This window comes from Scyliorhinus canicula, chromosome 2 (genome assembly GCF_902713615.1).
Source record: "Scyliorhinus canicula chromosome 2, sScyCan1.1, whole genome shotgun sequence".
NCBI classification, from domain to species: Eukaryota; Metazoa; Chordata; class Chondrichthyes; order Carcharhiniformes; family Scyliorhinidae; genus Scyliorhinus; species Scyliorhinus canicula.
The window spans coordinates 147,518,184-147,545,624 of NC_052147.1; the positions used below are offsets into that span (position 1 = coordinate 147,518,184).

Genomic DNA, 27,441 nt, shown 5'->3' on the forward strand with positions numbered 1-27,441 from the left:
CTTGCATGGAAAGATAATATATTGGTGCTCATCTGTGGCAACTCCAGGGATGTGCTTCAGGCCTCCATGCCAACACAGTGCTTGCTTCCAGCTGTACATACAAGTCCTGAGTGTAGTAATGTTTGGAAGGAGTAGAAAGCAGCCCCTAAGGGCATTTAAAGAATGAATTTCACCACCCAAATGCTACACCGAGTGATAATCGTTTAGGGCTGTGGTGAATGCATGTTTCCAATTGATGGGGTGGCAGCAAAGTGCATTGTCTGTGGGGTTTTGTTTGAAGCGCCTAGTGGGAAGTATTATGACCGCAGTATCATTAAGAGCTTAAATGGAGTATAATGGAGATCAGTATAACACCTTGAGACACAATTGTTCAACAGTTTCCGGACAGGTTCAAAGATTGTCTATATGGTTTGTATTAATAAAGGATAATAAATGCTGGTGGGCAGCACAGTAGCACAGTGGGTAGCACCGTTGCTTCACAGCTCCAGGGCCCCAGGTTCGAATCCCGGCTTGGGTCACTGTCTGTGTGGGGTCTGCACGTTCTCCCCGTGTCTGCGTGGGTTTCCTCCGGATGCTCCGTTTTCCTCCCACAAGTCCCAAAAGACATGCTGTCAGGTGAATTGGGTATTCAGAATTCTCCCTCTGTGTACCCGAACAGGCGCCGGAATGTGGCGACTAAGGGCTTTTCACAGTAACTTCATTGCAATGTTAATGTATGCCTACTTGTGACAATAAATATTATTATTATAATAGTACATTGATTGTGCAGGGTTTGGGGACCTTGATCCAATAACTTAGATAGTCATATATTAGGAAAATAATAGAACTTAGTTCTAACTATCACTTTCAATTAAACATATTGAATTCCGATCTCGGATTTGTGGTCAGTGGTGAAACAAGGTGCTTACTGCCGATCTTGAAGAAGTCTGTCCCCAAAGATCCAGCAATCTCCGTGGTATGATAGCCCTGTCTCTGAAGCCAGTCTCAATTTGATGCCAAGTCAAGGGGATCTCCAAGGATGCAGCTGCAGTTGGGTAAGCAGCCAGTCACATTGAAGCTTTCACACACAGTAAGCCAGGAAATTAAAAGCACTCATACTTTTTAAAAGTTAAATCTTTTTCTATTTTTTAATAAATTTAGAGTACCCAATTATTTTTTTTTCCAATTAAGGGGCACTTTAGTGTGGCCAATTCACCTAACCTTCACATCTTTGGGTTGTGGGGGTGAAACCCACGCAGACATGGGGAGAATGTGCAAACTCCACACGGACAGTGACCCATGGCCGGGATTTGAACCCGGGTCCTCAGCACCGTAGTCCCAGTACTAACCACTGCACCACGTCCTGCCCCTTAAAGTTAAATCTGGCAGATCATAGAATGATAGAATAATTGAATTATTACAGTGGAGAAGGAGGCTGTTCAGTCCATCATGCATGGACTGGCCCTCTGAAGGAGTGGTTCACCTAGTGCCACTTTCCCACCATCTCCCTGTGGTCCTGCACCTTCTTATTTTGCAGATAATAATTCAGTTCTCTTTTGAAAGCTTCAATTAACCCCGCCCTCACCACACTGTCAGGCAGTGCAATCCAGATCCTAACCACTCGCTGCATGAAAAAGGTTTTCCTCATGTCACCAATGCTTCTTTTGCCAATTCCTTTAAATCTGTGCCCACCGACTCTCAATCCTTCCACCAAGCAGAACAGTTTCCCTATCTACTCTGTCCATACCCCTCATGATTTTGAATACCTGTATCAGATCTCCTCTCAAGCTTCTCTTCGAGGTAAATGGTAAAGTGAAATAAATGAATTGGATTAAGATAGAAGCTAAAACAATGATAACTGTTTTGAAAAAGATTTTTAATATCATTATGGAAAACCTGACATTCTGTGGACATAAAATTATCTGAGGATGCCTAACAATAATTATGAAATTAGGCATTTTACACGTACATAAAAAGCAAGAGGGTAACCAGGGAAAGGGTTGGCCCACTGAAGGATAGGCAAGGAATCTATGTGTGGAGCCAGAGGAAATAGGCGATATACTAAATAAATACTTTGCATCAGTATTCACCAAAGAGAAGGAATTGGTGGATGCTGAGACTGGAGAAGGGTGTGTAGATAGCCTGGGTCACATTGAGATCCAAAAAGACGAGGTGTTGGGTGTCTTGAAAAATATTACGGTAGATAAGTCCCCAGGGCCGGATGGGATCTACCCCAGAATGCTGAAGGAGGCTAGAGAGGAAATTGCTGAGGCCTTGACAGAAATCTTTGGATCCTCACTGTCTTCAGGTGATGTCCCGGAGGACTGGAGAATAGTCAATGTTGTTCCTTTGTTTAAGAAGGGTCGCAAGGATAATCCAGGGAACTACAGGCCGGTGAGCCTTACGTCAGTGGTAGGGAAATTACTGGAGAGAATTCTTCGAGACAGGATCTACTCCCATTTGGAAGCAAATGGACGTATTAGTGAGAGGCAGTGTGGTTTTGTGAAGGGGAGGTCGTGTCTCACTAACTTGATCGAGTTTTTAGAAGAGGTCAAAAAGATGATTGATGCAGGTAGGGCAGTGGATGTTGTCTATATGGACTTCAGTAAGGCCTTTGACAAGATCCCTCATGGTAAACTGGTACAAAAGGTGAAGTCACACGGGATCAGGGGTGAGCTGGCAAGGTGGATACAGAACTGGCTAGGTCATAGAAGGCAGAGTGTAGCAATGGAAGGGTGCTTTTCTAATTGGAGGGCTGTGACTAGTGGTGTTCCGCAGAGATCAGTGCTGGGACCTTTGCTGTTCGTAGTATATATAAATGATTTGGAGGAAAATGTAACTGGTCTGATTAGTAAGTTTGCAGACGACACAAAGGTTGGTGGAATTGCGGATAGCGATGAGGACTGTCAGAGGATACAGCAGGATTTAGATCGTTTGGAGACTTGGGCGAAGAGATGGCAGATGGAGTTTAATCCGGACAAATATGAGGTAATGCATTTTGGAAGGTCTAATGCAGGTAGGGAATATACAGTGAATGGTAGAACCCTCAAGAGTATTGAAAGTCAAAGAGATCTAGGTGTACAGGTCCACAGGTCACTGAAAGGGGCAACACAGGTGGAGAAGGTAGTCAAGAAGACATACGGCATGCTTGCCTTCATTGGCCGGGGCACTGAGTATAAGAATTGGCAAGTCATGTTGCAGCTGTATAGAACCTTAGTTAGGCCACACTTGGAGTATAGTGTTCAATTCTGGTCGCCACACTACCAGAAGGACATGGAGGATTTAGAGATGGTGCAGAAGAGATTTACTAGGATGTTGCCTGGTATGGAGGGCATTAGCTATGAGGAGGGGTTGAATAAACTTGGTTTGTTCTCATTGGAACGACGGAGGTTGAGGGGCGACCTGATAGAGGTCTACAAAATTATGAGGGGCACAGACAGAGTGGATCGTCAGAGGCTTTTCCCCAGGGTAGAGGGGTCAGTTACTAGGGGCCATAGGTTTAAGGTGCAAGGGGAAAGGTTTAGAGGAGATGTATGAGGCAAGTTTTTTACACAGAGGGTAGTGGGTGCATGGAACCCGCTGCCAGAGGAGGTGGTGAAGCAGGGACGATAGTGACGTTTAAGGGGCATCTTGACAAACACATGAATAGGATGGGAATAGAGGGATATGGACCCAGGAAGTGTAGAAGATTTTAGTTTAGATGGGCAGCATGGTCGGCACGGGCTTGGAGGGCCGAAGGGCCTGTTCCTGTGCTGTACTTTTCTTTGTTCTTAGTATGCCATTAAAAGCCAGGCTGCACATCATTCAACAAAATATAACTTTTTCAATGTATTTTGCAGTGTGACCTACAAGTAGAAATTAATTCCATTGACTTCCATGATTGCAGTCTCGGGGTGGGGGTTTGGTGGGGGAATACTTAACAGCGCACTCCCTAGAGAAGGATAAAATCACTGACAGCAGCCTCTGGATTTCCATGTTATTCTGTACATGTGTAGACTCCAGACATTGCTGTCAGTTGCAATGGAGTAATGACAGCAGACTCTGGTTTTGCCATCATTATTGCTGCAAAATCCAAGGTGGTGTTCAATTAATAAATGGATTTCAAAAAGAATTCCCTTGAGCATCCTAATTCCTCTTTGGTCTGTTCGAATAGTAATATCATTCAGTATGTAATACAGCAAAATACTTTGAAGAGCAATTAATAAGTGATGTAATGATTCACTGCAACGCAACATCCTGTCACAATTTTAAAACATAATCTACCATATCAGTTCCAGGAAAATGTGCGCATTTCAGATCTTGCACAATGAACAGAATGTCAGTGAACATTGATATATTTCCAGTGTCAGTGCTATTCTTTTTAACATTTTCCAATTAAGGGGCAATTTAGTGTGTCCAGTGCTCCTACCCTGCACATTTTTGGGTTGTGGGGGCGAAACCCATGCAAATACGGGGAGAATATGCAAACTCCACATGGACAGTGGCGCAGGGCCGGGATCAAACCTGAGACCTCAGTGCATGAGGCAGCAGTGATAACCATTGTGCCACCGTGCTACCCTGGACACAAGTTCAAGGTCAGAGGCAGGACCCACACAGGCATGGGGAGAATGTGCAAACTCCACACGGACAGTGACCCAGAGCCGGGATCAAATGCGGGTCCTCAGCTCGGAGAGGCAGCAGTGCTAACCACTGTGCCACCGTGATGCTCTTTCAGTGCTATTCGTAAGGGAATACAGACAATACAGTGAGCATTGAGTGGTGTGTGTAATGTAATTAATGCAATTGAGGGGGGTTCAGTAGTTCACAAATGCAGTAATAAACGGCTGGGACTGAATAACAGGATAGTAAAAGTGAAATACCATGAATGCTGGAAATCCAAAATAAGAACGGAAATGCTGGAAAACACTCAGCAGGTCAGGCAGCATCTGTGGAGCATAAACCAGAGGGCAGAATTTTCTCTTCTTTATTCTAAGTATTGTCTCAGGTGTGAAAAGTGTATTGCAGCCTGCAAGCTGCCTTGCGGGCTTTACTGCCAACTTTTCAAGCACTTTGAGAAAAGAAAAATGCAAGAGTTGAGACCCATGGCGTCATGCAGGCAGGGCAGGCTTTCAATGAGCCCGCCCTGCCAGCAACCTCTGCTCCTGATAGACTGGGGAGTCATATTTAAAGGCCAAGTCCTTCTTTCTCAAACCCCCCCCCAGGGGGCAGGGCTGTACTTACCTGTGCACACCTGATAGGGACCATTCGCCAGGTCCAGACCTGTTGTAAACCCCGCCAATGTGGGGGCATTCCTGAGGTGGAGGATGAGACAACAGGGAAGGCCATTATGTCATTTGGCAGGGACAATGGCAACGGGAAATGCTTCCAGCATACGCGCTGTTTGGGGACTCTCATTAGATACACCACCCTCAGCGGCCTCCACGCCCTCCGAAACAAGGGTGCAAAATCTTCCCCAGAGTTAATGTTTGACCCATAACTTCCTGATTCCCCAGCATCGCATTGAGGGGGTACCCGAATGATGAGCTGGAGAATCCACGTACAGATCTACCCGCTAATTGTCCAGAAGTGCTAACTTTGGACAATTGCCGCTGGCCTGGGAACCATCCGACAGAAGCGATTTAAATCTCTAACTTTGGATGGTTCCATCAGTTTTACCCTGATAGTTGCTCTGAAAGAGTTACAGGGGAAAAAAGGGGCAGAGTAACTATTTAAAAACTCAGACCTTTCCTCTCATGGGACACCTCTCAGGTACAACCTCCACCCTCTGGTGTGACGAAACCCCACCCTCTCTTCCTCTCTAACCCAAACCTCCCCCCGCTCTCTCCATTGTCTGAACCGCTTACCTTTTAATTGTCCCTTTAAACGCCTCCTATACAGCAGCGAGTGCTGTACATAGGGGGTGATTCTTAACCTCTCCAAGCCCAAGTTATTCTCTGCAGATGCAGCCTCGGACGTGCTTCACTCCTCCTGTCTCACCCAGCCTGAGTAAAGAAGTTTGGGCTAGACTGGGGCTTTGGGATCCTAGTGTATACACAGCACAGAAAGTGGGCTTGGTGTTGGCAAAGCTGATCCTTTCAGCTATCCAACCGTGATACCTGTGACGGTAGGTTAGCCAATCCTGCTCACTTATTGGGGGAAAAAATGCTCTAGAAGGAATGATTAGAGATGGAACAAAACATTGCAGCTCCAACTCTCCTTTCTTTCAACATGGCTCTCATTGAGAACACAATACAGGTGAAGCTATTCTGCTGTTGTCAAAACCCCTGAGAGCTCTGGACAGAGTAGATTGCATGAAACTGTTTGCATTTGTGAAAAGATTCAGAATGAGAGGACACAGATTTAAAATAACTTGCAAAAGAAGCAGAAAAAAATGACAAACAACTGGTACCCCAGTCGCTTGGAGGGGGGGGGGAAGGGAGGGGGGACTCAGCACCAGCACCAGCCGAGCCTTGATGAGGTGCTGCAGGGCATGTCCCAGTCTCGGGTGGGCGTTGACGAGGCCCTCCGGAGAACATCCCAGTCGCTAAGAGAGGTCACCCAGTCCCATGAGGGCACAGCTGAGGCACTGCGGGACATTCCCATTCTCAGGTTGGCATAGCCAAGGCCCTGCAGAGCATGTCCCAGTCACTGAGAAGCACCGGCGATGGCGTCGGCATTGTGCTGCAGATATTGGGGAGCCGTCAGGCTGGCAGAGCCAGGTGATGCAGGGGCAGCTGCTCCTCCATCCTGACGTGCATCCCAGAGCCCTATGGGCACCGACTGGGAGGAGGGGGTACTGGGTGCCAACCCAGAGTCATCCACTTCCCGAGACCGACCCCACTGACAGCTGTGCATCTCCGAGTCAGCACCCAGAATGTGAATTAATATAATATTGCGGCTGTGGAAAATAAATTGCCAATGCCCAAGGGAGCCAGAAATGACATGACTAATGTAAACCTGACTATCTCTTGACCAGTTTAAGTATTGCTCAGATTAATTAACTCCCACTCCACCCGTGTTATCCTCCACCCCAACTGTAACTAATGCCTGTGAAAAGATAATGTGGAAGGAACACAGAACAGTACAGCACAGAACAGGCCCTTCGGCCCTCGATGTTGTGGCGAGTTTTGTCCGAAACCAAGACCGAGCTATCCCACTCCCTGTCATTCTGGTGTGCCCCATGTGCCGATCCAATAACCGCTTGAAAGTTCCTAAAGTGTCCGACTCCACTATCACAGCAGGCAGTCCATTCCACACCCAAACCACTCTCTTGAGTAAAGAACCTACCTCGGATATCCCTCCTATATCTCCCACCCTGAACCTTATAGTTATGCCCCCTTGTAACAGCTACATCCACACGAAGAAATAGTCTCTGAACGTCCACTCTATCTATCCCCCTCATCATCTTATAAACCTCTATTAAGTCGCCTCTCATCCTCCTCCGCTCCAAAGAGAAAAGCCCTAGCTCCCTCAACCTTTCCTCATAAGACCTATCCTCCAAACCTGGCAGCATCCTGGTAAATCTCCTTTGCACCCTTTCCAATGCTTCCACATCCTTCCTATAGTGAGGTGACCAGAACTACACACAATGCTCCAAATGTGGTCTCACCAGGGTCATGTATAGTTGCAGCATAACCCCGCAGCTCTTAAACTCGAGCCCCCTGTTAATAAACGCTAACACACGATAGGCCTTCTTCACGGCTCTATCCACTTGAGTGGCAACCTTCAGAGATCTGTGGACATGAACCCCAAGATCTCTCTGTTCCTCCACATTCCACAGAACCCTGCTGTTGATCCTGTAATCCGCATTCAAAATTTTCCTCCCAAAATGAATCACCTTGCACTTATCAGGATTAAACTCCATCTGCCATTTTTCGGCCCAACTCTGCATCCTATCAATGTCTCTTTGCAGCCTAGTACAGCCCTCCACCTCATCCACTATTCCACCAATTTTGGTGTCATCAGCAAATTTACTGACCCACCCTTCAGCCCCCTCCTCCAAGTCATTGATAAAAATCACAAATAGCAGAGGACCCAGCACTGATCCCTGTGGTGCACCGCTGGTAACTGGTCTCCAGTCTGACAAATTTCCATTCACCACCACCCTCTGTCTTCCATGTGATAGCCAGTTACTTATCCAATTGGCCAAATTCCCCTCTATCCCACACCGCCTTACTTTCTTCATGAGCCGACCATGGGGAATCTTATCAGACGCCTTACTGAAATCCATGTATACGACATCAACTGCTCTACCTTCATCTACACACCTAGTAACCTCCTCAAAGAATTCAATTAAATTTGTGAGGCAAGACTTACCCTTCACAAATCCGTGTTGATTATCCCAGATTAAGCTGCATCTTTCCAAATGGTCATAAATCCTATCACTCAGGACCTTTTCCATTAACTTACCAACCACTGAAATAAGACTAACCGGCCTATAATTACCAGGGTCATTCCTGTTCCCTTTCTTGAACAGAGTAACAACATTCACCACTCTCCAGTCCTCTGGCACTATCCCCGTGGACAGTGAGGACCCAAAGATCAAAGCCAAAGGCTCTGCAATCTCATCCCTTGCCTCCCAAAGAATCCTAGGATATATCCCATCTGGCCCAGGGGACTTTTCGACCCTAAGGTTTTTCAAAATTGCTCGTACATCCTTCCTGAGAACGTCTACCTCCTCCAGCCTACCCACCTTATCACACTCTCATCCTCAAAAACATGGCCCCTCTCCTTGGCGAACACTGAAGAAAAGTATTCATTCAGCGCCTCTCCTATCTCTTCTGTCTCCATGCACAAGTTCTCACTACTGCCCTTGACCAGCCCTAACCTCACCCTGGTCATTCTTTTATTTCTCACATAAGAGTAAAAAGCCTTGGGGTTTTCCTTGATCCGACCCGCCAAGGACTTCTCATGCTCCCTCCTAGCTCTCCTAAGCCCTTTTTTAGCTCATTCCTTGCTACCTTGTCACCCTCAAGCAACCCAACTGAACATTATTTTCTCATCCTGACATACGCTTCCTTTTTCCTCTTGACAAGACATTCAACCTCTTTTGTGAACCATGGTTCCCTCACACGGCCATTTGCTCCCTGTCTGACAGGGACATACCTATCAAGGACACGCAGTATTTGTTCCTTGAACAAGCTCCACTTTTCATTTGTGCCTTTCTCTGACAGTTTCTGTTCCCATCTTATGCTCCCTAATTCTTGCCTAATTACATCATAATTACCCCTCCCCCAATTATAAACCTTGCCCTGCCATATGGCCCTATTCCTCTCCATTGCAATAGTGAAAGACACCAAATTGAGGTCACTGTATCCAAAGTGCTCTCCCACAAACAAATCTAACACTTGGCCCTGTTCATTACCCAGTACCAAATCCAATGTGGCCCCACCTCTTGTCGGCCTATCCACATATTATGTCAGGAAGCCCTCCTGCACACACTGTACAAAAATTGCCCCATCCGAACTGTTCGACCTATAGAGGCTCCAATCAATATTTGGAAAGTTAAAGTCACCCATGACAACTATCCTGAGAACTCCACACCTATCCATTTCTTCCTCCCACATCTCTATTAGTATTTGTGGGTCTATAGAAAACTCCTAACCATGTGACCGCTCCTTTCCTATTTCTAACTTCATCCCATATGACCCCAGTAGGTAGATCATCCTCGAACTGCCTTTCTGCTGCCGTTAAACTATCCTTGATTAACAATGCTACTCCTCCACCTCTTTTACCACCTTCCCTACTCTTACCAAAACATCTATACCCCGGAACTTCCAACAACCATTCCTTTCCCTGTTCTAACCATGTCTCCGTAATGCCCACAACATCATAATTCCAGGTACCAATCCACGCTCCAAGTTCACCTACCTTATTCCGGATGCTCCTTGCATTGAAGTACACACCATTCAACCCACCTTCCTATCCACCGGTACACGCCAGTGACCTTGATACCCTCCTCAGTACCTCACTACTCTCAACACTGGCTTCTGGACTACAGCTCGTTTTCCCATCAAATTCCCTGACAAATTAGTTTAAACACTCCGAAGAGTCGTAGCAAATTTCCCTCTCAGGATATTGGTGCCCCTCTGGTTCAGGTGCAAAATATCCTGTCTGTACAGGTCCCACCTTCCCCAGAATGTGCTCCAATTATCCACGCAACTGAAACCCTCCCTCCTACACCATCCCTGCAGCCACGTGTTTATCTGCACTCTCTCCCTGTTCTTCAACTCGCCAGCACGTGGCACCGGCAACAAACCAGAGATGACAACATGATTTGTCCTGGCTCTCAGTTTCCATCCTAGCTCCCTAAATTCCTGTTTTAAATCCCCGTCCCTTCTCTTACCTATGTCATTGGTACCGATGTGTACCACGACTTGTGGCTGTTCCTTCTCCCCCTTAAGGATTCTGAAAACACGGGTTTGAGGCGTCACGGACCCTGGCACCCGGGAGGCAACATACCATCTGTGATTCTCTTTCGTTGCCACAGAACCGTCTATCTGTCCCTCTAACTATTGAGTCCCCAGTAACTATTGCTCTCCTGCTCTCCCTCTTTCCCTTCTGAGCCACAGAAGGCCATGCTGTGATATAAAAATCACCTGAAGAGAGATCTAAGGGGCAACCTTGGAACAGGCAGACAGTAGTAAGAAGTGGTGATATCATGGTTGTGTTGTAATTCACCAGCTGACGACTCGGAGTCTCATTAATTTATAAGTGGAAGTTAGAGTTAGGTGACCTCAAACTGACTAAGAAGCAGAGAGAGAGGTTGCTTGTGCATGTTAATACTGTTATGCATCTGTTGTTTTTTATATATTTGACCCACAGTTAATGTTAATAAATCATTTATAGCTTTAGCTACAAGTGATCTTGCAATATAAATCAGGTCATCCGACAAGAACACTACAGGTGATTTAGCAGAAGCTCATGGACAGATCCTTCTAATTTATCTGACGGAAGTTGTACATCTGCCCACTGAACAAATTGCAGGGCTGCACGGTAGCACAGTGGTTAGCACTGTTGCTTCACAGCACCAGGGTCCCAGGTTCAATTCCCGGCTTGGTTCACTGCCTGTGCGGAATCTGCACGTTCTCCCTGTCTGCGTGGGTTTCCTCCGGGTGCTCCGGTTTCCTCCCACAAGTCCCGAAAGAAGTGCTGTTAGGTGAATTGGATATTTTGAATCCTCCCTCCGTGTGCCCAAACAGGCACCGGAGTGAGGCAACTGGGGGATTTTCATAGTAACTTCATTGCAGTGTTAATGTAAGCCGACTTGTGACAGTAAAGGTTATTATTAGATTGACTGCTAAAGATGGTGTGGTGATCACAAGTTAACCAGATGCAACACAACTGAGCGACCACTAGAGGGAGCACGGGAGAGCCATATAAATAGATCAGGACAGGAAGTGAGGACACACTCTTCACAGCAGGCGGGCTGGTAAGCAGGACACACAGCAAGCAAAGCTGGTAGTTAGCACTGGAAGGTAGTTCTAGGTCGAGCTCTGGAAACTGAACGAACTCACAATAAAGCATCTTCTCCACACTTGAGACTACGAGCTTTATTAAGACACGAGGAACAACATATGGTACCAGCAGTGATTTCGGGACGCTTACGACAGGACAACTCAGCTGCAGATACAGAAAGCACAAAATGGCATGGAAATCTCCTACTGGACATTTGACTGGGGAAGACATCGCTAATTCGAGGATGTGGCATGGATACCCACCTCAGCTGGACACGACTGGTAATGTAAGAAATGTCTGGAAAAGGTTTAAACAAATGTTCGATTTTTATCTCATAGCTAATGATGTAGCAGAGGCCTCAGACAAAATTAAAATAGCAATTCTCATCGAAGGGCCTGTCAATAGGAAAGTGTATAATGGATTTAAACACTCAAAAGGTGAAGACAGGAACAGCTTACAAACGTTACTAAACAAATTTGAAGAGTACTGTGAGAAATTTGAACAGCAAGGCATGCTCACAGTCCAAACTGCACAGAGACTGAGTGATGCAAGACTTAAAAAATCACAAAAAGATCAGGAAATCGCGAATGCACAGTACAGATCAAAAAGAAGAAATAACATGAATTTTTCACAAAGCCAAAACGCTGAAATCCAGTCCAGATCGGAAAGAAAAGGTAACTTACAACTTTTAGAAAGAAAAAACGCTGAAATCCGCGATAAAATGGCGTCGGAGCACATTTTGCAGTCTCTGGTAAGCAAAGAACTACAAATCGCGTCTGCGCATGCGCCGGAACCGGAAGTCGCGCATGCGCAGTTTACAAAAGATCGCGGCGCCGATCGTTATGCGCATGCGCAAGCCGCGCATGCGCAGTCAAAAAAAGTCTTCGTCGCGGACCGTCATGCGCATGCGCAAGCCGCGCATGCGCAATGGACACCGAACCGCACAAGGAAAGAAAGCCGATTTGCGCATGTGCAAGTCGTTCCTACGCGTGACGTCATGACGTCTGAGAATCCTGACCACGCCCACTTAAAAGGGAAATGCCCGAAAATTGAAAACAAGACACTTAAAGTGGTAAAACCAAATTTTCTTGCCTCAGAACACAGAAAAACGCCTGAACTTAAACCAACAGTGAAAAACAACTTGCACAAAACCTTGGAAAAAGCTGCCTTCACCACACACAAGCGAACAAAAAGAATTCCGAAACAACAAAAGATGATTTGTTTTTCGACGATTACCTCTCAGACCTGACTGGGTCAGTCGGATATGCTTATCACAGCATCAGCGACACGGTCGCAAAGCACAACACGAACCAACTCGTGGTAGATGAATCCAACCAAGATGACTTGGTTTTCAAAGAATACTACTCAGACATGGCTGAGTCAGTCGGATATGCTTATCACAGCATCAGCGACACGGTCGCAAAGTTCAACACGAATCAACTCGTGGTAGAAGAATCCAACCAGGATGATTTGGTTTTCGGAGAATACTACTCAAACACAGCTGAGTCAGTCGGATATGCTTATCACAGCATCAGCGACACGGTCGCAAAGTTCAACACGAATCAACTCGCGGTAGAAGAAGCCAACGAAGATGAAATGGGTTCCAAAGAATACTACTCAGACATGGAGGAGTTATTTGGACATGCTGATCACAGCATCAGCGACACCGTTGCAAAGCTCAACACGACTCTACTCATGGTGGATGAATCCAACACCATGGTGCCATGGCAGCTCGTCGATACATTGGATGACAGCAATACCCAAGACGAAGACGACGCCACACAGAGAGCACAGGAAGACTCCACGGAGCGAGCGATGACAGGCTCCACAGTGCGAGTGATGAAAGACGCCAATAGGGATGCCAGCAAACACTCCCGGGCGGACACCAAGCATGAACAAGACCATGAAGGTAAACCCGCTGTACCTGAGCAACCGCAAGCAGACTATGAAAGTCTACCAAGCTCACAGGAACAAGAAGAAAGAGCGGACTATGAAAGTCCAACACGCTCACAGGAACAAGAAGAAAAAGCAGACTATGAAAGTCCAACACGCTCACAGGAACAAGAAGAAAGAGCAGACTATGAAAGTCCAACACGCTCACAGGAACAAGAAGAAAGAGCGGACTATGAAAGTCCAACACGCTCACAGGAACAAGAAGAAGACAATGCACCTCTGCCCACTGCATGCGAAGACAGTGACAAGGTGATCACACTCAACGTACAGGATCACAGTGAGACTGACAGTTCTCAGCTTGTCTGTACCGAAGCACAGAGCGAAAACAGTGACAAGGTGCTCGCACTCGACGTACAGGATCACAGTGAGACTGACCGTTCTCAGCTTGTCTGTACCGAAGCACAGAGCGAAAACAGTGACAAGGTGCTCGCACTCGACGTACAGGATCACAGTGAGACTGACAGTTCTCAGCTTGTCTGTACAGAAGCACAGAGTCGGGCCACCCAACAGTCCAGAGAGACGATGCCGAAAGAAAACATGCAGATTTTGACTCCAGAAGAGGAGCACCTGGAGCCCAGAGAGACAACGCCAAAAGAAAACATGCAGATTTTGACTCCAGAAGAGGAGCACCTGGAGTCCACAGAGACAATGCCGAAAGAAACCATGCAGATTCTGACTCCAGAAGAGGAGCACCTGGAGTCCAGAGACATCAAACAAAAAGAAACCATGCAGATTTTGACTCCAGAAGAGGAGCACCTGGAGTCCAGTGAGATAACATCAACAGAAATCATGAAGATTTTAACTCCAGAAGCGGAGCACCAAGAGTCTAGAGAAACCACGTCAACTGAAATCATGCAGATTTGGACTCCAGAAGAGGAGCGCCGAGAGTCCACAGACACCGCGTCAAATGTAATCAAGAAGACTTTGACTCGAGAAGACGAGCACCAAGAAAGCAAAGATGCGGAATCCAATTCTCCACAACTGATTGATGTCACCTGCACCGATGCAACATCAGATCATTCGCACCACTCGCGAGACGGAATGCTCAATGACTCAAATTATCCACTCGGGACACTCATAGAGTATAACAAGAAAAACAAAAGTCAAAAGAAACACAGCAAGAAGAAAAGCAACATGAAGCGCGACAAGACAAACAACAATAGCAAGAAGCACAGCAGAAACGAGAACGACAACAGCAAGAATAAAAGCAACATGAAGCGCAACAAGACAAACAACAACGTCAGGCACAAAGATAGCGACAACGACAGAGGCAGAAACCACAAGAATGGCAACAAACACAACAAAGTCAGGAGCAAAGATAGCGACAACAACAAAGACGGAAACGACAAAAACAGCGACAAGTACGGCAACGGAAACAACAAAAACAGGAACGACAGAAACAACAGCAATGAAACGACTTGTACACAATGGCACTACTTGGCACATGATGGACGATGCCACAGCACACTGCAAAACGATAACAAGACTACAAACATGTCATGGGATGACAACGAATCGCACAAACTCACGTCTGCTCCAGAACAAGCAAGCACACCAGCATCCAAGGCGGATGAGACAATAAATCAACACCACAAGCACAAAAAAAAAGTCCATGCCAGTCAACATCAGTGATGTGACCATGCAAACACCTCGGGATGACGCATTGGGTACTTAAGATAACAAGGAACACCAACAACATTCACAGCGGACTTGCAATATCAATATCACCACGTCATCAACAACAAAAAGAAGAAAAAAAAAGCTCTGAACAAATTCATCAAGTTTGGACTCATAAATGTGTTTATTAAGTTTGGACATATAAATACATTGGCTTTGTTAACTAAGGCAATAGCATCATCACTTGTATAGATACGCATATCATAAGTTACTGTTTTGTATAATTTTCCTTAATGATGTACAGAAACTATGTAATGAGAAAGAGGGGGATGTGGTGATCGTAGATTGACCAGATACAAAAACAACAGAGCAAACACGAGCGGGAGAGCTATAAATACACTGGGACAGGATGTACAATTTTCTTTAACGATGTTCAGAAAATATGTTAAGAGAAAAAGGGGGATGTGGTGATCACAAGTTAACCAGATGCAACACAACTGAGCGACCACTAGAGGGAGCACGGGAGAGCCATATAAATAGATCAGGACAGGAAGTGAGGACACACTCTTCACAGCAGGCGGGCTGGTAAGCAGGACACACAGCAAGCAAAGCTGGTAGTTAGCACTGGAAGGTAGTTCTAGGTCGAGCTCTGGAAACTGAACGAACTCACAATAAAGCATCTTCTCCACACTTGAGACTACGAGCTTTATTAAGACACGAGGAACAACACAGATGGTATCTGGAGTTATCATTACAGTTTAGTGATTGAGCAAACTTTGAACAGAACTCACAATGGTGGATCTAATAATCTCTCCCCTTTTTGTGCTTGACTCATCAGGCCAGTTTTTGAGGTTTCCGGCTCATTTTAATACAGAAATATATAACAGATCCTGGCCTCTTGACTTGTGTTCCTTTATTCGTAACTTATGTGCACATTTTATGTGTATAAGATATATTTCCAATTATAGCTAACATTTTCTTTGGCTTCAAACCAGGCTGATAGATCAGACCTGAGTCTAGAAATTTATAATTACGCAGCATACTGTGTAATGCACAATGACTTGAAAGTGATTTGTGATGCTTATTTAAAGAAAGGATGGTTTCGACACAGAATTTGTTTGTAAGGATATGATTTTACAACAAACCAACAGAAACTATTCTCCTATTTCAATACTCCCACGCTCTCCCTCCCTCTTCTCTTACCCCTCCTCCTTCCCTTCCCCCTCCACCACCCACCACCACCACCATCATCGTTCTGGAGAAATTGAGACCAACTTTGGCGCCTGCACTGCCATCTTCATAGAGACTCATTTTTTTTATTTCTGGGCTTGCATGGCTTAGTACCAGTGGGTGTCTTTGGTAGACTAGCATGCAGTATGATCATGGCTGACTTGCAAACCACATATTTCAGCAGCCACCAAATAATTCTAGACATCTCTCAGGCCCAGGTTTGCTAATTGTAAAAACTCACATGAAACTCCCTTTAACACTATGCTCTGCAGATTACTGCTGTTGCTGTCCTGCCAGGACTGTAGCTGTATATCTGAATGAAGCAACTGCATGTTGTTTCCCCTCACCTGTGAGTTTCCCACCTGTCAGTTTATTGCCTGTTCTTCTGCCAAATAACAAACAAAGCAAAGATGTTTACAATGATGACCATGTTACTGGAGCCAGCAAAGAGACGGCAGGAGATCGACCCTAACTCCTTTCAGATATATGTTACATTGCCAGTCCTCCAGGATGGTCTTGGAGCACCTGAGAATTCCAGATCAACCTCCATGATGCAATTATGAGTAACCCAGGATTAAAGCCATGGTGCATTAATAAATTGGGATTTCTATTTTCTTCTATTTTTAAAAATGTATTAGTTATGACAATATTGAAGGCTGATTAAAATGGCTGTTTGACAGCCAAACATAATTTGACCTTCCAATTGCCTGTGGAAGGCAAAGCCACCCCAAGGATGGCAGTGTGGGGAGAGTGTTTGGAGGCAGGTGGTCAATATGAGGGAGAGGCAAAAATACAAAATGTCACCATTCTAAAGGATATACAGGGACATGGGACAGAGGGGAGCATGTGCATATATCATTGAGGCTGGCAGAACACAGCGTGGTCAGGAAGCATAAGGATCGTGAACATCATAGATTGAGGTTTTTACAAAGGGAGGGAAGTTATGCCGAACCTTAATAAAACTCTGGTTAGGCTCCAACTTCACCCAGTTCTGATCACCACACTTTAGGAAGGATGAGAGAGTCCTTTTAAAAAAGAATTTTGAGTACCCAATTCATTTTTTCCAATTAACAGGCAACTTAATGTGGCCAATCCACCTCGCCTTGTTGCTATGTTTATCTGGTTATAAATACAGTGGTCAATATGGTCGCCTTCCTTAATCCTAATTATGTTTGCTCTAGAGTCACCAGTATTCTTTTGATACCACCACAAGGTTCAAACCCGAATACTGATCAAAGAACCAATGCACCAGTTAGTTAGTTCAAAGTCAATGCTATTTATTTACACACACAGTAATATCTACTCATGAACAAATACTACAAACTAAACTATCTCTAACGCTAATGCCGATACTTAACTTCGGGTGCCCACTCAGTCAGAGGAACAATGGCCATTGTTCGGATCTGAGGTTGTTGGGTTCGAAGAGGTACAGGAGAACAGCTAAGGTCGTCCGTCTGATAGCGAGCGTTGACCTTGGACTTACTTGCTTCTGGTGCAGCTGGTGGACGGGTCTCTCCGCTCAGAGAACCGAGTCCAAGAGAGCGATTCTCTCTCGGGCTCCTTCTTATACCCGAAGGGGCTTCGCGCGCTTTTGGGCGGGCTTTGAACTTAGCCCCAATTAATTGGCCATATCTTGCTCACTCGTATTGATCTTGATCAATAAAGGGGTGGGTGCCCTGATGGCTGGGCATGTTCTGGGTGGCCGTTGGCCTGGCTTTGTTTACGCTTTCGGTTTGGGGAACTGGCGCCGGGATGGCTGGAGCTAGATTGGTTACTTGAGTGTCTTTCCTTTGTTCCCGGAGATGGGCCATCAATATATTAATTGACCTACAGTTTCAGTCTCGTCTGGGAGTTGCCTTCTCAATACGCATACAGACTGCTTGCTTTCCTAACATTGTCCATATTTCCCTACAGTCATTTCAATCATCCATTTTGTATACTGGCAGTGCCCAACCCAGATGGCTACAGCCTGCATATCTTTGGGTTGTGGGGGTGAAACCCACGCAAACACGGGAATAATGTGCAAACTCAACACGGACAGTGACCCAGAGCCAGGATCGAACCTGCATCCTCGGCGCCATGAGGCAGCAGTGCTATCCACTGCGCCACCGTGCTGTCCCAGGATGTGAGAGTCCTTGAGAGGGTGCAGAGGAGATTTACCAGAACGGTTCAAAGGATGAAGGATCTTAGTGACAAGGTTAGGTTGGAGAAACTGGGTTATTCCCCTTGGAGTAAAGGAAAATGAAGGGATATTTGATAGAGGTAAACAAGATTATGAAAGGTTTAGGTAGGTAGATAAAGAAAAGCTGTTCCATTAACAGATCATACAAAGACTAGGGGACACAGATTTCAGATTTTGGGCAAGAGATGCAGGATGTGAGGAAGAACATTTTACTCTGAGTAGTAATGGCCTAGGCTTTGGTAGAAGCAGAGGTGATAAATAATTTCAAAACAAAATTGGATGAGCACTTGAGGCAAGTAAACTCAGGAATATGGGGATAGAGCAGGGGAATGTGACTGACCAGTTTTCTCTACAGAGAGTCGATAAGGATTAGAAGAGCCTCCTTCTCCGCCATAATGACTTTATGGCCCTGTTTGACAAAACCTCCAGGAATATGTCCAGGCAGCATTAACCACCCTAAATCCTCCATATCTTTATTGACTGCAGGAAGGATGAGATACAGCAATTCTTTGTCTTCTGTAAAGGTATATAAAATACTTGGAAGATCTGAGACCGTATGTACTGCCAGTATTCCCAATGTGATCCCAGTTAGCTGGAGTTAGGATTTGCCTTTAGTCCACGTGTCAGAAGTGTTGGAAAGTCATTGCGCTGAATCATTTCTCATTATGTCTTCTTTTGAATTTCTGTTGAAGATACCGGCCTGGGAGATTCCGTCTGTTCAAGCCCCAGCATATCGAGCACAACAAGCCCCAAGCTAGAGCCTCCACCTTCGCCCCATGCCAACAGGAAGAAACATCGCAGGAAGAAGAGCACCAGTAATTTCAAAGCAGATGGCATCACAGGCACAGCAGAAGGTAACTCACTGTGTTTATTCTTTAGCATTCCTTAATACTGTTCATCATTGACTACAGTCAAATTGTTTAGGGGGTCCTTGATATAAAGAAAGGGAGCCAGAGTCCAGGGCACTCAGTCATTCAGATTCCCATTTATTTGCACCTGTGTTCCAATTTGAAAAGATTCCCAAGTCTATTGCGTCATAATTTAGCCTATTTTTAAAATTGCTTATGTGGTATTTATGACAGAGTTGATTCAGTTTGGTGGTTCTTGGGATTGGGAATTTTGCTCATACAGAAAGGCTGGACATGGGTTTATTCTTCACGTATTCATCCCTTGGTGGGTTCCTGAAAACAGCAGAGCTGTTGGAGTGCGGGTATCTTTTCCTTTGCTTGAGAAAGCGAGAGGTGAATTGCTCTGTATTGCTCTTGAACTCTTCTGCTTGGCAGGGTGTAGGTCAGCTGTCCATCATCTTGATTGGATAGTGCTGGGAGCCCTGTGCTTTACTCCATTCTTCTGGTCAGTGCTGCCTCTCAAGAGACGGCATTGCTCAAGTGGGCGCTCCATTCAGTGCACAAGAAATTCTTGCAGTGGGCACAAGCGAGTGATCAAGAGTTAGTGACCCAGTTGTTTTCATTCTCTCTCTGCAACTGTGCTCACATTCTAGCCAGTTGTCAGACCTCCACTGCTACTTTGTCAGACATCACACAACCTGCAATAACAGTTCCATTTATTTAGCACCTTTAATGTAAACAGAAACATCTTGCGTTTCTTCAAAGCTGGCTCTTCTACAGATGCTAGTTGATGCATTTACTCCCTGGCTGAATCCCAAATTCGAACCAACGATCCAGAGACACCATCACAGGGTGTGTTCCCACAAGCCTCGTTAGTGTTTTCCTTTTGCAGTGCCCCTTTGAGCAAGTTTTACCTGCCTTAAGAAGACTAAAACTTGACAGGGCCTGATGCCTCTTTGCCTCTTCTGTCAACTCTGCAATGCTTACAGTTTACAGCTACAGTGCAGGTGGATTTGAAATATGGTTCTGAGCAGCAAACACCCTTCGCAACAACAATTCATCTATGAATCAGGTCTTTAATTGCCAGCATTGAGGTGTCAGGAGATGATGCTGGAAATACATGAGCGCCATTTCAAAACGGTCCCAGATAATCAAGTCTGTCTCCCAAAACTGTGTCCCTGAAGCTGGCATGAATTGAAATGGAAGTTGGATTTGACCATGTGGTCTATTGTTATGGTGTGTTCCAAAAATATAGTCTTCACTTTGACATGGGAACAATGTGCTTATGAGCTGTTTGATTGCATTTGTTTGTTTGTTAATGCTTCTGTGTATCACTTTGGGATATTTTACAACACTAAAGGCACCATATAAATGCACGTTCTTGTTGTATATGATGAGATGTTTCTGTGCTATGTGTCACGGTGATGCTGACAGGGTACGTGAGAAGATCTGGGCCTGGATTCTCCATTCTGGAGTCTAAGTGCTCACGCCAGCGGTGAATCGGGACTGTGTCCCGCTGGCACTAGGAGTGTTGTCAGGGTTGGACTTTCTTGGCTTGACTGTACAAAAATATGCATAGTGCCGGACACGGCAGTTTCTCTGCAGTTACTGGGTGGGACCTCCATGTTGAAAGGGTGCCCCAGGACAACACGGCGGCGCAATGGTTAGCACTGCTGCCTCACAGGACCAAGCACCCAGGTTCGATCCCACCTCCGGGTCATTGTCTGTGCGGAGTTTGCACATTCTACCCGAGTCTACGTGGGTCTCACCCCCATTACACAAAAGATGTGCAGGGTAGGTGCATTGGCCACGCTAAATTGCCCCGTAATTGACAGCCCTCCCACAACGCAAATGTTGGCCACCACCCTCCCCCGCTGGCACGGGGTGAACCCCCAACCCTTCATGAAGAAGTGGCACCAAAAGAGAAAATGTTGGAAAATCTCAGCAGGTCTGGCAGCGTCTGTAGGGAGAGAAAAGAGCTAACATTTCGAGTCCAGATGACCCTTTGTCAAAGCTAAAAGGCAAAGTGGGAAATATTTATACTGTGGAGTGAGGGAATGAAAGATGAGTGATAGCCACAGAAAACATGGGAAAAGTGTGCTAGTAGCCACAGAAAGCAAGGGGAAAGAATGCTAATGGCAGTCCTCAGAGAAATGAAATGAAATGAAAATCGCTTATTGTCACAAGTAGGCTTCAAATGAAGGTACTGTGAAAAGCCCCTAGTCGCCACATTCTAGCACCTGTTCGGGGAGGCTGGTACGGGAATTGAACGGTGCTGCTGGCCTGCCTTGGTCTGCTTTAAAAGCCAGCTATTTAGCCCACTGTGTTAAACCAGCCAAGAACAAAAGGTGGGAAAGGCCAAACAGCAGAGAAACCAAAATCAGAGGGTAAGCTGTGACAGATGTAGATGTGGGGGAAGGGGAGAAAGGGTAAGGAGAGGGGGGGGGGGATAAGATGGGGGGGGGGAATATATATAAAGAAAGACAAGAAATAAATAAAAGGTAAAAGACAGTTAAAATTAAATGGAATGAAAACAAAGGGGTTGAGGTGGGGGAGAGCTAACCATCTGAAGTGGTTGAATTCGATGTTGAGACTGGAAGGCTGTAGCGTGCCTAACCAGAAGATAAGATGCTATTCCTTTGGCAGAGGGGCACATGAGCAATGGGCTGTACCCCTTCAGGGTCCATTCCATCAGGACAGTGCTTGGCAATACTTACATTGAAGCCCACATAGTGGAGTTCCCAATGTGGGGGTTGGAGCATAGCGGGGGAGGAAGAGATTGGACATCCAGCCCGCTAATTGCACTCAAATCAATTCAAATCAACTGTTTGCATGTTCCCACCGATGGGAGCAGAGACAGGGGATGGGTTTGCCTTTTGGCGCTGATCCCGTTTTCCGTCCAGTGCGGGACCCTCCACCTGATTGGGATTCCCGATCTTAGCTGTGGGGAACAGAGAATCCTGCCCCAGGTGTCTGATTTATAATCGCACCACTTTCTGGTGGCTGCACATTCACTCGACTTGGCCCTAGGCTCTGGAATATGTCCTTATGCCTCCCGACTCTACCTCACTCTCCTCCTTTAAGACAACCCTTACAACTTATGGCATCTGACTTAATATCCCCTTATGTAGCTTGGTGTCACATTTGTTTGTTTGACAAGGCATCTTGGAATGTTTAGCTGTTATTTATCAAAATATCATATTGGTGGAGTTCATGTGTTTGCTGTATGACAGCACAACACCAAACCGGCAGTGTTTTTAAAAAAATGGCAATTCATTGCTTCTGATATCAAATTGCAATGTTGACATTCCACATCCTGTCAACCAGTTTGGGGCCTGGTGGGAGAGGGGAGGGCGGGTGCAGTGGTTGGGATCATAGATGTTGTAAATCTTGAAGTTCTGTTTGTTTAACTGCCAGCATACTGGTCCTTCCCGTACCAGCCTCGCCAAACAGGCGCCGGAATGTGGCGACTAGGGGCTCTTCACAGTAACTTCATTTGAAGCCTACTTGTGACAATAAGCAGTTTTTATTTTCCTTCTTTCTTTCACCACTAAAATGGATAAAATGGTTCCTCCCAAACCTTTTTCCCTTTGGGTGGGATGTGATGCCATTGCAGTAAGACATTCCGGTACTGCCTCGCCACTTCTCTCTTGCTCTATGGAGCAAATCAAATGGATATGACCTGTAAGTAATCTAACTGTCAGAGTCCAAGCTTTAGAAGAGTCGCAAATGAGAAAATATTAAGTCTCTTTCTTTAAACCATAAAAATTGCAATTACTAATATAGGTGATTAAATCAGCAGGCATAACCCAAAATATTAAATTGATAAGAAATTGTGTTTTTTTTGCGTTTTCATTTCACACATCACTCAGATCAGCTAATCAATCGTTAACTTGCAGAGCTTTAAACTTCACTATTGGTTCCAGATATTTGAAACCTCCATTAGCATTTCTTTCCGAAGAAAGATTTCATTTGAGTGCCGTACCAAGACTCAGTCATCATTCTGGGTACTGGTAAAGGTGTCCAACATCTTTGTGAACTGCCAGGCCTCGCCAAGTACTTCAACTGTATCCTGATATGAAACTTGTAGTTATGTTAGTTCAGTAGTGTGACGGTGGCTCAGGGGGAGCACTGCTGCCTCTGACTCAGATGGTTGTAGATTCAAGACCCCCCACTGCAAAGACTTGAACACAAAACCTAGGCCGATACTCCAGTGCAATGCTGCATTTAAAAAATCCCTTGACATTATTTGGATATGAGCAGGGGAGTTCCCCCGGCCCTCCTGGCCAAGATTACCTCTCAATCAACCCCACCAAAAACTCCTATTTCATTGCTGCTTCATGCACAAATTAGCTGCGGCTAACCTATACGACAACAGTGAGTACACTTCAGAAATAAATCATTAAGTATGCTTTTGAACATTGAGAATGTGAAGGATGAGGGTGACGCGTTGGTTAGCACTGTTGCCTCACAGTGTCAGGACCCCTGTTCTATTCCAACCTTGGGTGTCTGTCTGTGTGGAGTTTCCATGTTCTCCACGTGTCTGCCTGAGTTTCCTCCCACAGTCCAAAGATGTACAGGTTAGATGGGTTGGCCATGTTAATCACCCCTTAGTGTCTAGAGGTTAGGTGGGGTTATGGGGATAGTGCAGGGGTGTAGGCCTGAGTAGGGTGCTCTTTCGGAGGGTTGGTACAGACTCGATGGGCCGAATGGCCCCCTGCACTGTAGGGGTTCTATGATATAAATGGATATTCCTAGTCTCTGACCATTCAGAAAATGTTTTTCTTTGATCCGAAGGAAAGAGTCTCACATTTCCCCATATTGAACTCCATCTGCCACAGTTATGCCAATTCATATAATCTGTCCATGTCCTTACCTCTTACATCTATAGAATTTACTGGTTTATGTGGAAAAATTGGACATACAACTTTCTATTCCTTTATTCAAGACAATAATGTGCATCTGAAAGCTGAGGATCCAGTACAGATTCCTGGGGAACATCACTTGTCAAGTTTTGCCAATCAGAATATGCCCTTAATTCTTCCCCACACCCTCCCTTCTCCAAGTTTCCATCCTTTACCAACCCAAGACATAGAGTTACCTCCAATTCCTGCATTGTCATTTTTACTAATAAACTCTTGCACAGAACCTTACCATATGCCCTATGGAAGTCTATATAGACAACATCTATCGCGACTCCCTTATCCACGATGCTAGTGGCCTATTCCGAAAATGTAACCAGATGAACCAGAAAGGTATTCAAGATCTGCCTATCACAAAGTCACACTCTTTAATCAGATCATTCATATCAAAGTGTTTAGTCAGTGTCCCTGCTGATGGATTCCAGTAACTTGCCCATTAATTATATTATACTAACAGTCTGTAGGTATCAGATTGTTCCCTGTCTCTCTCCTTTCTTGGATACTCGAGTGCCATTTGCAAATCTCCAATAAAAAAGGCATAATTCCTGAATTTAGAAAATTATAGCTACCAAGTCAATAATAATTAACATTTATTTTAATACTCCAGGGTTGAAACCATTAGGTCCTGGAAATTTGTCTGTCATAAGTCCTGTTATTTTCTCCACTACTTTTGATTTTACTGCCAAGCTCATTATGTTTCTCGCTGTAACTTACTTTTAAGTTCACAACTCTTTGTTTTTCAAGTGAATCCAAGCTCTAAGTGCTTTCATTGCCTTCTGTGGGTCTTCTCACATCAGAAGAGTCCGATGCGGACTTGGCATGGAAGTCCCCAGATCTGACAGTTCATCATTGTTGGTGCTTGGGGCGAGGGGGGGGGGGGGGGGGGGGGTCTACTGTAGCTGGGTCACCTCTGGCCTTCTTTTGGGCATATTAGATGTTGTGAGTTTGGCATAGAACATGCTCAATCAGATTTCAGCGTTTGACACCATGTGAGCCAGTTTGCTGCAGTATTTTGTAGTACATGAATCTGTAATGCTCTTGTTCAGGATGTCCCAATGTCATTTGTACTGGCCATCTTAATGTTGCTTGCCCTGAGACAGTCCCCCATAGAAACTATGCTTGGGATTCGGTAGTCATCCACACTGGAGACTTGGCTTGCCCATCTAAGTTGAATTTTCCGGGGGGTGGTTTCCATGCTGTTGAGTCCAGCACCTAATATAAAAGCAAAATATTGCAGATGCTAGATCTGTAATAAAAACAGACGGTGCTGGAAAAACCCAACATCTGGGGAAAGTGACCTTTCGACTCCAATGTTTTTTCTTCAGAACTTAACTCAATGGAATTTGAGTTCCTAACAGAGTCATATTGGACATTAACTCTGTTTCTCTCTCCACAGATGCTGCCAGGCCTGCTAAGTTTTTCCAGCACTTTCTCTTTTTATTACGTTTTTGTTTGTGATTACGAATAGACGGTTCTTCTTTAAGAAGTCTGGCATTTCCTGTTGTTCAGTATACTCTTGCTTGCATCTATCCCAAATGGGCATGAATTCCCCTTTACCACTCGCTTTCTCCTAACCTATTTATAAAATCTTCTGCTGCGAGCCTTCATTTCATTTCATTTCGATATTCTTTGCAATTTTCTCCACTGTATTTTCTTATTGCGACTTTTACATTCTTTAGTGTCTCTTTGATGGTTTTTATAGCTCTACCAGTCTCCTGAGTTTTCAGTGCTCCTTGCATTTATTTGAGCCTTATTTATTTATTTATTTTTAAAAATAAATTTAGAGTACCCAATTATTTTTTTTCCAATTAAGGGACAATTTAGTGTGGCCAATCCACTTACCCTGCACATCTTTGGGTTGTGGAAGTGAGACCGACACAGACACTGGGATAATGTGTAAATTCCACACACACACAGTTACCCGGGACAGGGATCGAACCCGGGTCCTCAGCGCCATGAGGCAGCAGTTCTAACCACTGCGCTACTGTGCTGCCCTGCTATTTGAGACTTTTTTAGAAATCTTATTTTGTACTTGCTTTGCTTGTTTCACTAAACTTATCAACTGGAAGATTAAGATGGCTCATTCCCCCACAATTCAACTTGCGTTGATCATCTGTAGCAACACTTGATGCCCACCTAATATTTTGACACAATCCATTTGTTTGTGTGCCACGTTATGCAGCAGTGAAAATGTCAATTGGGTCAGGAGGTGACCATTGGAGAAGAGGTAAGTTAAATCCCTTGTAAAAGTGTGGATTTTCTTTAGAAATTTTTAAATGAAAGGATATTCCCCCTTTCTCTTCTGAAGGTGCCGATTCATGTGGGATGCATGGGTTACCTTCAATGTCTTGTCCGAATAGCCATGTGTGTAGGTAAGCTAGTCACCTGTGGCAGGCATCACAACTGCTTTCCAAGAAGTTGTACTCAAGTGAGGGAAAACCGAGTACTGAAGTCAATTGCCACCTGGCTCAAATATGGTTTCTTGGCTCATAACATTTATCCCAGACACATCTGTTTGGCTTCATATTGTACCTCACTTTGTCACTGGGGAAGCTGATGTTTTAATAAAACTCTTGAATGTCTGTATACTGTTCGGCAACTTTTACTAATAACTGATTTGCTGACATGGTTTCCTCCTGATGTGACAATGACTGACATTGTTCCCCATCCACCCCACTCCAATTTGAACATTTTGTACCCATTTCCGGTTGGATTTGTGCAGGCTTAGGGATTGCCTAAAGTTATCTCTCTCATGGGATCTCACTGACCTTTCTGATTTCTGTTCTTGATTTTAACCCCAGTTTTCAGTGACTGATAAACCATTTTCAGAGACTGTCTAGGACAATGCTGTAGGGTTCATTATAAATTACAGATTAAAACTCCTGGTTAGACATGTAATCTTGATTTGCCAGGTTCTGAGATGAATAGCCACTGATTTATGCAAATGGTTGGTGACAGGGTAACTGATTCCCAAGGGCCCATCAGGTGCATTCCCAAAGCCTGTAGTGACAACTGGTAAACAACTGTATTAAGCTTGGCAGCAAATAATGTTTCAATGACACGCATGTTAACATTTGTCAGTGCCGATTTTTGATCAGGGGCATAACTTGCACAAAATGAATTGACTGTTACCTCATTATTTGCCAACTGTGAGAGGTTAAATACACAAGTCAGTTGCCTCCTTAAGAGTATTTGAGTATACAAATTCATTAAAATGTCTAGCTAGTGTACTTAAAATCTATAAATCACTGAAGGTCAGGAGACTTTTATTGAA

General features: G+C 45.0%; 1 protein-coding gene across 7 annotated transcripts in view; it reads left to right on the forward strand.

The window, feature by feature from the left end:
* Positions 1 to 27,441, forward strand: part of agap1 (ArfGAP with GTPase domain, ankyrin repeat and PH domain 1) — a 959,457-nt gene that overhangs the window by 732,829 nt on the left and 199,187 nt on the right. For all 7 annotated transcript variants that reach the window (XM_038787582.1, XM_038787583.1, XM_038787584.1 and 4 more), the window contains one exon: positions 19,090 to 19,251. In XM_038787582.1, the coding sequence (XP_038643510.1) occupies positions 19,090 to 19,251 (162 nt within the window). The remainder of the gene's footprint in view (positions 1 to 19,089; positions 19,252 to 27,441) is intronic.